Below are 12,707 nucleotides of genomic sequence, written 5' to 3'. Positions count from 1 at the left end.
TCGGCAGAAATTTTATTATATGAATAGTTATCTGTTTTATTTGCTACCAGGACCCCTAGCACCTTAAGCAGTGTTTGGCACCTGATAGGTGCCTAGATATTTCTTTTGTGAATAAACAAGGAAACAAATGAACTGATAAATGGTAGCCCTTTCCTTCGTAGCACATGCTCATATGTTCCCTGTTTTACGTAAGCCCTTTCAGTCTTCTGGTGTTTTTTTCCCTTCCTCATTGATATCCTCTGACTTCAGCGAGAGTGGGTCCAACTTGCTGCTTTTTTGTTGTTGTTGTTCTTTTCTGTGAAGCAGTTAACGTATTAAGCCATATTTGATGGATATTAACTAAACTCACTATGGTAGTCACTTCATAATATATGCATATATTAAATCATCATATTGTACGCCTCAAACATACACAGAATGTGTCAGTTATATCTCAGTAAAACTGGCAAAATAATGTTTTCATTTAAAAAAAATGAAAAACCCATATTTTACTTCCACATTTACTTTATTTTTCTTTTAAAACATATGTAGGTATATATTGGGGCTTATTCACTCTGTTTCTTGATAAAACCATTTGTTATTTGTCAGGCTGTTTGTTTTCTTGCCACAGAGTGCACTGCCCTTTATGCTCTCTGTGTTTTAGTGATGAAGGGTTCTAGCAAAGTCTGGCAGTGATTGTTCACTTAAAACTCCTGCTCCTGATTGAGACTCACATTTCTCTCAGGAAGCCTTGGACAGTACTTAAATGTTAATAAAAGACAACGCTAAGAATTCCTCTTTATTTTTACGTTCTACTACTTTGCGTGCTGTTTAGATATTTATTCCATCAGTCATTTTATGCTTCTTTCTGTTTCCTTGTGATATGGTGAGATTTTCTTTGATTTTAATTTATGAGGACATCAGAAGAGTAACAGGGAAAGGTTAAGATTTAAACAATCATGTGGTAGCTTCCAAAGTAGTCTGCTTCCCTTTCCTGCTTTTGTGCTTTTCCCTATTGCCTGGATCTGGTCTCTCAGATTAGGCCAGCTATCTGCTCCTTCTATTCGCCCTCAGATATGGATGTGGAGGGAAAGTGTGAAGATGAAGGTCAAATGTGGTTGTAATATTAATAGGAATGTAGATTGTGAATACAGATTGAAAATCTGTCACTACAGATAAAGAAAAAAACGATCTTAGTTGAAATTTAGATAATATCTCTATTTTTAAGAGGAGAAAATTGAAGCACATTAGATAGAAGGTCACAGACTGTTGGATGGGGACTAGAACTTAGTTTTTACGTTTCCAGTAAGTTAAGTATTCAATTTTTCACTGGGATGTTAGATTTTCACTTGAAGTTCATTTGCAGTTTAGAGTGAGATCATCTAAAATGATAACATTAGGAAACGTGAGTTATACAAAAACAGTGCCAAGAGTATACAAAAAAAATTCTATTAGTTGATGTTAAAAATAAATTTTTTCTTCTTTTTTGTGATCTGAGTGGTGGTGGGAGCAGAGCTTGTTGCTTAAAGTGGTCGTGCAGATGGCCGATTGTCCCAGCATCAAAGGGAAGGATGTAAATGTATAACTGATTGATGGGCAACATGGGCGGCTGCCATCCATTAGATACTGGTGGCCAGTCTTGAACTCACAAAGGGTGTTTAAAATGACTTAATAGTTGCAGGATGGACTGTTGGTATTCTTGGGGAGGAAACTACTCTCCTAGCCAACTCTAAGGTGAAAAGCTGAGTCCCCACCTAAACTAATACTAAAACTCTACCTTCCGAGGTTGTTGTGAGGATTTAATGATTTTTTTATAAAAGCAGATTGTAAATAAAGTGCTCTTTCACATAAAAGGAGCAACATTTAAAAACTTTTTCATGACTAAAAATGTTTTATTGGCACTGTTACAAAGAAAATAAGATATTTGATCTATTTATGATTTTTCATGCATTATTTAATGTTATTTATTTCTTAATAGCAGTTGTTGGTTTTTTTCGTAGAAGCCAATATTTAACATTACATGTTCTTTCATTCTAGGGGGCTCGGGTTGGCAGAATAGATGCTTTCGTTCAGAGCTTGGACAAAAATTTTATGGTTCCAGTAGGTGGCGCTATAATTGCTGGCTTTAATGATTCCTTCATTCAGGAAATCAGCAAGATGTATCCAGGTAAAGAAATAACTAACAAAAATCCATTTATACCTAGGCTACTATAAAAAAAAAAATCTTAATTTCTAAAGGTTTTCCCCCCTTCCTGAATATAATTTATTTATCTTATCTCAGGAAGAGCTTCAGCTTCACCTTCTTTAGATGTCCTTATTACTTTATTATCACTTGGATCAAATGGCTATAAGAAGCTATTAAAAGAAAGAAAGGTAAGCTTTCCTTTTAGGTATAAAATAGGTCTAAAATCTTGACTAGAATTATTCCAAATTATTGGTGTTTTTGCCTTTGGTTTGCCACTTTGAGAGTATAGATGGCTAGTGTGATCCTAAGGGATTTACTTTGATGTGGAATCACTCCAGGTGATTTCAGTTAATCATTTTGTCCTGTTTATTCAGATATTGTGAGTGATCTTGGACAGGTGAGTTTGCTTTTTTTTTTTTTTTTTTAGAAACTCTTACATCAGAGATTCTTATTAAGTTTAGTAAAATTCAGTTCATTTATCACTTAAAGATAGAGGGTCTTGAGAGACAAATGGACAAGTTTTTTCTTCTTAGTTTTTGGAAGTCTGAAGACTTGTGTAGGTGTGAGATGACAGTCACAAGAGGAAGAACCAGGTCAGAAGTTGGCCAGCTTCTCATTCTAAAGTAATACATTCATCTCTTGTTATTACTGGAATGCTGAACTCATTGGTTATGTTGGCTGTGAAAAGAAAAGTGACATTTGTGCTTGAAAACTGGACTTTGTCTCCAACACTAAAAACTGGCTTAATTAATTCAGGACAACTCCAAAATTGTGGACAGAGACAGTGTTGGCAGGGTGGGTCAGACTAAAATGTTTTATTCATCTCCCATCTGGGAGACCTAGAGGCCCCTGGTACAGTTTTTGTATTTGTGTAAATTTCTAACATTTAGTAGCAATTATAATCCCTGAGATTTATAATATATTTATGTATTTTTTGTATTTTCTGATAGATCCTCTCAACAGCCTTATGAATATGTAACAGAAGTTGAAAAATTTTGTTCCTACTTTCCTCTAGTTATCCCTTTCCCCCCACCAGTTCAGTCCATAGGAAAGTAATTGCTTACTTTGTATTATGAGGACATCTCTTAAGATTTATGAGATATAGGAAAAGAGGCTCAACCTCAGTCTTTAGGAAATGTCCCTGAAAACCTGGGAGATACCACTACACACCTAGTAGGAGGGCTAATATAAAGAACACTGACAATACTAAATGCTGGCAAAGAGCTCAAGCAAGTAGAGAACTCTCAGACATTGCTGGTAAGAACACAAATGGTACAGTAACTTTGGAAAACACTTTCACGGCTTTTATAAAGTTAAACATATGCTCACTGTATAAAGTAGCCTTCCCACTCCTAGCTATTCACTCAAGGGAAATGAAAATTTATGTCTGTACAAAAACCTATATATGAATGTTCATAGTGATTTTATTCATAATTGCCAAACCCTGGAAACAACTCAAATGTCCATCATCTGGTGTATAAACAAACTGTGGTGCATATATACTCAGCAATAAAAAGGAACAAATTACTGATATAAGCAACAAAATAATGGCTCTCAAATGCATTATACTAAATGAAATAAGCCAGACTCAAAAGGCTGCATGTTGTTTGGTTTCATTTATATGCCATTCTGGAAAAGGCAAAAAATATCAGGACAGAGAAAAAAATCAGTGGTGGACAGTTGTGGGTTGAGGGAAGGGACTCATGGGATGGGAAAATGGGCTGTATCTTGACAATGGGAGTAGTTTCATAACTGTGTATGTTTGTCCAAATTCATAGAAGTGGACCCCTAAATACTGGGCCTCTGAAATTTTGCTATATGTAAATTATGCCTCAATAAACCTAACAAAGATTTTCAAATGATTAGAATAAAGTCCGGTTTGATATACTCCCAAAGGTAATCATCGTGGTCATAGATTGTTGTAGCTACAAAGAGAAGACCTCAATAAATGTTCCAAGGAACCTTTTCCACATGACAGATGAAGCCTGATTATAAATGAGCAAAACTATCATGGGTTTATATTGTTTATATGAGAGCTTAGTTGTATTAGATGCCAGCGGGCCTTAGCTCTCCTATAACTGATTGTTTCACTATGAAAAAGATGTTTGAACTCACAGATTTTTTTGTGAGGTGTTCCCATTATCCTCATTTTTACAGGAAGTAGAAGGATAGAGAGCTAACATGTATGAGGTAAACTGTGAGACATGGGTTCAAAGCTAGGCAGTTGAGCCTTTGATCCACTGTCTTAACCTCTAAACTCTACTGCTCTTTCCTTATATAGATAAATAGTCTGGCCTGGTAGCTATATAGTTATCTTATATAGCTATAAATCTGAAGACTTGGGTCTACTAATAGCCAGTGGAGGCAAAAACAATGAATAAATTTAGTGATCGTGGCCAAAAAAGCACAGTTATATTTTAGAAAGGATATAACGTATTTGCCTTGTGCAGAATCACTGTTGTTGGGAATGGCCCATCCCTGACTCCAGGTGATCCTAGTGAGACTATCAATCACAGCAGCCCTTCCTGCTCTGTCCAGAGCAGTGGGCATGTGATCTGGCTAACTTGGTTTGCAGGTGGGCATGTAGAGGTGGATTCCATCCAGCAGGTTTGATAGGTCCTTTAGAGAGAGAGGGTTTGCTGCTTTGCAGATATATAAGGAGATAATACTCAGCTGCCATATTTCTGGCCATGCCAAGAAAGCCTTCTTGGGACTCGAGAATACAAAAGGGAAACAAGCTAAAAGTCATTTGAGTCTCTGGATCGAGCCATGCTTGCTTGTAGACTTGGCTGTGAGATGAACCAACAAATTCCCTTTTCCGTTTTAAACTAGATTTCTGGGGTGCCTGGGTGGCTTAGTCAGTTAAGCGTCTGCCTTTGGCTCTGGTCGTGATCCCCAGGTCCTTGGATTGAGCCCCACATCGGGCTCCCTGTTTAGCAAAGAGTCTGCTTCTGCCTCTCCCTCCTGCTCCTGCTCTTTCTCTCTCTCTCTCTCTCAAATCGATAGAATCTTAAAAAAAAAAATAAACTCGATTTCTAACACTGATATTTTGATTCCCCTTACACCCTTGAGTCCTTTGTAATGTTTCTCAACATACATTTCCTCCTTTCCCCTTCCACTGCCACCACGTGTAGCTCAGACCCTTACCGTAGTACACCTGGATGCTTACAGTAATTGACCAATTCTTCTCCCAACCCCCAATTTTAGTCTACTCTAATATGCTATGTTATAGCATAGCAGAGTGCTAGATTACTATTTTAAAGTTCTTCAAGTTATTCTGCTTTGGGTTATGGTTGCCGGCAAGACAAAGTCCATATTCCTTAGCCTGCCATCATGATCCTTTATAGTCTGCTCTCACATTACTGTGGCAGTATTGGACCCTGTCATTCTTTTATTCAGGCAGAGAAATGTTTATGCATAGGCCCTAAGGTAAATTCACAAATGAGACTTGCATAGTTTCTACCGTCATGGAAATTATAGTCAGGGGAAATCTAGATATTAAATAAACAATTAAAAATCTGTCCGGCATTATGAAAAGGACAAGCAGAAGGTAGGGGAGCGTGTGGCAGCTAACCCAGTTCCAGCAGGGATGGGGAAGGCCTCCCTGAGGAAGAGACATCTGTTCTACAGAAGTACAGCTCGTCCATTTATTAGACTCCTATGGTGTCATCATTAACTCGAATGGATGGCTAAAATAACTGTTGAACTCTTAAAGGGTATTTTAGACTGAATCTAGAAAGCAAAGTACTATGCCAGTTATTGGAGAGTTTGTTCTAGGTAACTTCATAAAACTGGCCTTCCTTTGGGATAAATTCAGAGTCAGTCACTCTGGAGTGGGGCTCAAACACCTGCATTTGTAACAGACTTCCCTGATGAATCTGATGCACACCCTAGTTTGAAACCCATTGTTTAGGGGACACAGAGGTCACTTGTATCTATAGCAGAAACTTGGAAAAGAAATATAACAGTGTCCTAGCATTTGAATACATAGGTTGATAATATTTTATGGAGTTTGAGACAGACTGTATAAATATCCCAAATATCAAAGCTTAACAATATAACTTGTTAGTTACCTCTTTATTTCTGATCTTTTCCATTATCCTAGATACAGTCTTATATTGTGGCTGCTCTTTACCTTACAATGATCCCTCTGCAGATTTGGCTAAAAATTCATTTTTGGAATCTGTAATAGCTCTGATAAGACTATTACATAAAGTTTTAAGTTAGACATTTAAAGATTATTCTTTATAATATAGATAGAAACTTTAAAACTTTTTATATGCTCTTTTTATTATATCAAGCAAATATACTGTTTAATATTTCCTATTTCTGTTCTTGAATTGAAACTGTATATGATAACTAATATTATTATATATTTGCTCTAATAACTTAGTTTAGTTTTAATAAGCTAAAACAGGTCTTGAGTGATTTTGTAGTTAAATTTATTGAACTAGCAAATTAAGCTGATTATCTGAGTGCATGCCCCCCAGAATCACCATCAGGTCTCTGAAATGAAATTTGGTCCTTGATTATAGGTAGTCTGGGAGACTAGCTTCCACCTTGGAGTTTGCATTCATCCCTCTACTCTTCATGTCCTTTGCTTGATATTAGTAGATGCTCATCAGATGTTGGTGGAATGAACTAATGGATGGTATTTGGGAACACCTAGGTTTAGTTTCATATAGTCATCTCTTACGTTGCACAGAATAAGTATCTTTCTGGATAATTAGAAAGTAAATTAACTTTTTGATCCTGACTTACATTATGAGTTAGATGTTGTCATAGAAATATTTCTCTATATATTTTTAGTTGGAAATTTGTGAAAAGAAGTGAGTTGAAATGGTGATACCTGTTGTGTGTGACCGTTATTATACTTCTGGAAGTAGTTCTTCCTCCCTAGCAGGTATTTCTCTTCCAAGATAATTTCCTTACCTTGGGATTTTGGACTTGTTGATTTTAGGGGTGCCCTGTCATCTTTTTGGAATCTAAAAATTTCCATGATGCCATGGTTCTTTTGACTTTTCACATTGAGGTTTTGACTTTAAAATTTTCAGATACTTTTAGGGAATTCCAAATACCCATGCGTGTGTAACTTTTGCTTAGCATGAAAAAGAAAAACCACCTGCTTTGGGAATGACCTGTAGGAATATGTAGCTTGACTGGTAAATAGATCCAGCAGGTAGCCCGGCTTTGCTTCCCATGGGGACTTTGTTAATCATTGTATAAATATTCTATAGGCCAGATTTTATATTCTAGTGATATTTATGAATCAGATGGCTCCATCTCAGATATCAAGAGGTAACCTCTCTTTGTAACATCCAGAACTTTGTTCTTTTCCTTTTATCTAGATGGAATAGAGTTGAATTCACAGGGATAGGACAAGAATAAGATTGTAGCTACAGGGTATTAGCATATGTCTGTAAGGGTCCTGCCAGCTAATGTTAGTTACTATTTTTTAGTTTTTTTTTTTTTTAAGATTTTATTTATTTATTTGACAGAGATCACATTAGGCAGGAAGGCAGGCAGAGAGAGAGGGGGAGGCAGGCTCGCCACTGAGCAGACAGCCTGATGCGGGGCTCGATCCCAGGACCCTGAGATCATGACCTGAGCTGAAGGCAGAGGCTCAACCCACTGAGCCACCCAGGTGCCCCTATTTTTTAGTTATTTTTAAAAAGATTTATTTACTTATTTGAGAGAGAGCAAGCGAGCGAATGCGAGTATGAGATTGGGAGGCAGAGGAGAACGAGAAAGAATCTGAGCAGACTCTGCACTGAGCGCAGAGCCCTAGGCAGGGCTCAAACTCCCGACCCTGAGATCATGACCTGAGCCGAAACAAAGAGTTGGATGCTTACCTGACTGCGCCACCCAGACGCACCACTAATGTTATTTTATCTGGAAACTCTTTTAGGAGGGAAAAGTAGGTGGGTGGGAAGTCAGCATTTTTATGAATGTTTGCTGTGTGCGAGGAGCTCTGTGAGGTTTATTATATTATTTCATGTGCTACTTAAAGCAAGTTTATGAGATAGGTATTACCCCCGTTTTACAGATGAAATTGAGGCTCAGAGACATTAAGTACTTATCCAAAGAGCACAAAAAGTGCCAGAACTGCCCCTGGAACCAGGTCTGCGTGATTCTAAAGCCTCTGCGCTTTGTGTCTCATCACCCTCTTCTCACTGCTTCCGCTCACTCATCCAGCATTGAGGGAGGGCTTTCCCGCTCTGGGCTAGGCATTGGCGCCCTAAAACTTAAGATCTCATGACTCTCTGTTCTTAGCTACTGGAGGTATGTAAAACCCCAAGGGCTCTAATATATTAATTGGTTTTATTTAAAAATTTAAATTTATTTAAAAATTGGTTTTATTTAAAATTTATTTAAAAATTTGTATAGAATGTACTTAGAGTCTACCTGAAGTAATCTTCAAAGGATCGAAGTGCTCCTTTGAGAACTCTGTCATTTTAAGTGAGTAAAAGTTTACTCTTTAACAACTTCATTCAACAGGCAGATCTTTTCCTTGAAAAATGTGGATGTCCTCGATAAACCCTAATTGCATATATGTAGCATAAATATTGTTTTTTTATTGGATTTGTTGCAGAAGTAAGGGCTTCTTTTGTTTAAATGGACTTGCTTTTGAACTGTGAAAATTTAATCGTGATAGTTTATCGGTTCAGCTCTGGAGAAGCTAAGGTAAAGCTATTTTGCTTCAGCCAGAGCTATTTATATACCATCACTGAGAGCTCCTTTTCATATTATCGGTGTTATTGCATACTAAAAAAAGGAGTGTTAAAAGAAAACTTAGGATTTTTTTTTCCTGTGCCCTTATTCACCACAATGATATTTTTAGAGGTTATTTCATCTAGTATATCTCTTCAGAAAGGGCTTTATCTTTTCACAGTAGAGGCAGACAAGAACTCAGCTTGAAGCCATTCCTTCTCAAGTCTTCTTTTTTGAAGGGTGAAAGGATCAGAGAGAGTGGAACTGTGTGTGTGAATTGAACCTCTGCCCTTAGCCCCTTGCCGAGCCACACATTTTCACCAGGGGAGAAATGGCCATAAATTTAACTGAAGAGGCCTTTAAGAAAAGGGGTTAAAATTTAAGACACTATTTCTAGGAGTTTCTCTCAGCAGAAAGAAAGATCTGTCTTAGAAGTTTCTCCGACTTCTCTTTGCTTCCAGAGAACACCATCATTCTGCTTAGCTTTCCTTTAAAAGAGCGCTTTGCTGAACAGGGCAAGCAGATAATCATTCACTGTTGCAAATACCTGCTGAATTGGCCGAGTACGGAAGAGGAATGACAGCAGATGGCTGCTCCAGTGGCTAGCATTTGTTAGCTGAGGCTCTGGAAGACAAGCTAACTTCTAGAAGAACATCAGACATACAGCTGCAAACACTGTCCTGTAACAAAGCTAAGTTTGGAAACAGGAGTAGATTTCGCCCTGAAAGTGGAGTTGTTGATATCAACAGAAGCATCTCATTTTGGGCCTGGCTGTGGGGTCTTGACAGAAGAGTGTGTGGAAGCTGCACTTCAGCCTGAGCTGCACAGCCGGCCGAGAATGCCCAGGTTCTTTCGGAAGGCTGCAGGCCGAACCGTGTGCTGCATTTAGTACTGGTATCCACACCTACGGACCTCGGTGTGCATGGATCCGTACCCATAGGCTCTTGTCCGTCTGCCCTTCCATGGTACTGTGAACATGTTAGACCACTTGTTAGGTTTCCCTTCTGATTTATTACCGACCCTATAAGACATCCTATAATAATTTGCGAAATTCTCTTTTCGTCTGCTCTTGTAACATGAAACAGTATGTTTCAGAAAACATGATTACTTAGGACATTTTCCCTTAAAATTTTGTGAATTATGCACATTTGGGGGCTATGGGGAGGGATAGGCTAAATGTTGGGCTTCACGACTGCAAATCAATTTACAAAAGGCCATGTGAGAGATAATGCTTAATATAATTCAACTTCCCGTCCATTAACATCCTGAACTATGGTGTAAAGTTTTGTATTTTTATTCTAGAACTATAGCTGACATTAGCATTCAGTATGCAGTTCAGTTTATCTCTAGTGAAGAGTCTTTTAAAATTAAGTTAAATATAGCACAAAAGACATAGAAAATCAATAATATTTCATTTCTTTTAAGTAAGATCTTTCTATATACATTTGCTTTGGGTGCTTATAAATTTCTCCCTTTACAGAAGTATTTTATAATAAATGTCAGTTATAGATTTAACTGTGGCAAAAAAAAAAATAGTTCAGGTTTTGTAGTACCTTTAATATATCAGAAAAAAACTGCTTAGCTAAGTAGTAGTGTAGGAAATAGTGGTACGATCTCCTAAACGATATTTTAAAAATGTAGTGATATTAATGGGAGAGCATTTAGGACCTTAAGCTCTCAAATATTATAGGATTCAGTATCTTGTGCATTAAGGTATTTAAGCTTCTTTGCTTATTGGATTACCTATCATTACCCTTTACACAGAGTATTTGTAGATGGATGTGAACTTACAAATATTTTCTTTTTTGTCTAATTACTCCCATACTAGTGATAGGTAAGATTTATTTTACCTTAGCATTATGTCTGTAGTCTTAAGATGTTAGCTGCAGTTAAAACTGAATTCTAGTAGCGTTAGGAAGTGATTGCTAGAACCAGTTAAAACTGATTTGTTAAAGTATTAGAAACGGAATATTAGGAAAATCTCAATTTTTTTAATAGCCATGTCTGCCTCAGTAAGTTTAAAAACAGCCTCTAGGGGTGTTACTAAGGAAACATTTCCTCTTTTTTTTGGAAATAGCTAACTACAAATTAAGTACATATTAATTACTCATCAGGCTTCTCTTAGCTTATGTGTGACCCCAGTGTGATTACTGTGGCAGCCATACTAGGTAGAATAGTATTTTAGATTTGTCCTCATCGCTGAAATAAGTATTTTGCTGTTACTGTTCGGGTAGAAGATGTAGGAGTCTATAAAAGGCATTTCCTGTCTATCAGATTTGTTTCTGCTTATAAGAAGTTGAATTTGAAACTTAGAGAGATGCACATTAAGACTTTGGTGTGTAACATAGTTGATGAAAAATCAGCAGTTTGTATCTAAACTAAAATATGTCACTGCTTTTTTTTTCTTTCTTAAACAATACAGAGCATTTAAATTAGTGATCTAATTCCTTTGTAGTTGTTGAAAATATAAAATGAAACCCAGAAGTTCTACCGTTCATTAACATTGGTCTAGTACTAAAAGACTACGAATTACTCCAGTTGCCTGGAAAACTCTCGATTCGTTCCCTTTGATTATCTTACTGCTTCACCTTCTGAAGTGAATGTCAGAATAGCAGTTTAAGAGGGAAGGCCTTTCTATATGTCTAAGAAAAGATGCCCTAAACAGCTTTTTACAGTTTGCAAGTGGTGATAACAGTTGCCTCCTTAAATATTTCTCGGCACTTTTTTTTATTAAAAAAGAAAGGCTGGGACGCCTGGGTGGCTCAGTTGGTTAAGCAGCTGCCTTCGGCTCAGGTCATGATCCCAGAGTCCTGGGATCGAGTCCCACATCGGGCTCCTTGCTCGGCAGGGAGCCTGCTTCTCCCTCTGCCTCTGCCTGCCACTCTGTATGCCTGTGCTCGCTCTCTCTTCCTCTCTCTCTCTGACAAATAAATAAAATCTTAAAAAAAAAAAAGAATATTATTAAAAAAAAATAAAATAAAATAAAAAAGAAAGGCTTACTACGTCTAATAGTAACATTTCCTCTTAGCTTCATTAGGTATGACAAGTAGGGATGTTAACTTTTTCATTTAAAAAAATCAGCTTATTTTAGTGATCTAAGATTTCCCAATCCTGACTTGCTGAGAGTATTGATATTACAAAATAGTCTAAAATGTTAAGAATGACTATTTAAATTTTTTTCAGGTCAGAGTATAAAATATACCATGTTGACAAGGGTAAAAATGTTTGTGGTCTTAAGTAGACTCGTTAATAATTGACAAACTTGGTACAACTTTTCCTCTTCTTAATCTTTACTTAACAAAAGATGGATTTAGTAGGATCAGACTATCTAACTTTTACCTTAGAAAAAATTGAAGCAGTTTTTGTGGCCTTTAAAGTAGAAATATCATTTCCTGCTGTCTCTTCGTGGGTCCAGCTCTGTTGGTCATTGGCTCTTTGGTGTATCTCTGGAGTTTTATGTGTTTTGACTATAACTTGGAGGAGGTGAGTGCAAATGGGCTTCTTCAGGAAAGACTTATTTGGGCAGATTTTTATTTTAACACTTTATAAAGAGCTTTCTAGAAGAAAGTATAATTTTCAGTCAAACAGTTGACAATTTAATATTTATTTACAATATTTTATTAAACTTTGTTAAACTACTTACATGTGTACATGAAATTTTATACTTCTAAAATATTTTTATTTTGTTTTCTACTATTAGATATTATTTATTTTCCAGAGTAAGACCAAGAATACAGTTTTTCATTTTTAGTTGCTATATTCTTTTGATTTGAGGGAATTGTTGATTTTGAGTTTGTGCAATTTAAAGGAAATGCATTTTAAAGTACTTTTT

General features: G+C 36.7%; 1 protein-coding gene across 1 annotated transcript in view; it reads left to right on the top strand.

Moving 5' to 3' along the window:
* Nucleotides 1-12,707, top strand: part of SEPSECS (Sep (O-phosphoserine) tRNA:Sec (selenocysteine) tRNA synthase) — a 34,167-nt gene that overhangs the window by 15,669 nt on the left and 5,791 nt on the right. Inside the window, exons 7-8 of the mRNA XM_047719029.1 lie at nucleotides 2,017-2,146; nucleotides 2,261-2,352. Coding sequence (XP_047574985.1) covers nucleotides 2,017-2,146; nucleotides 2,261-2,352 — 222 coding nt within the window. The remainder of the gene's footprint in view (nucleotides 1-2,016; nucleotides 2,147-2,260; nucleotides 2,353-12,707) is intronic.

Source organism: Lutra lutra, chromosome 2, assembly GCF_902655055.1.
Source record: "Lutra lutra chromosome 2, mLutLut1.2, whole genome shotgun sequence".
In the NCBI taxonomy this organism is placed as follows: domain Eukaryota; kingdom Metazoa; phylum Chordata; class Mammalia; order Carnivora; family Mustelidae; genus Lutra; species Lutra lutra.
Note: the sequence above shows the minus strand (reverse complement) of the source record. Positions and strands in the feature narration are given on the sequence as shown.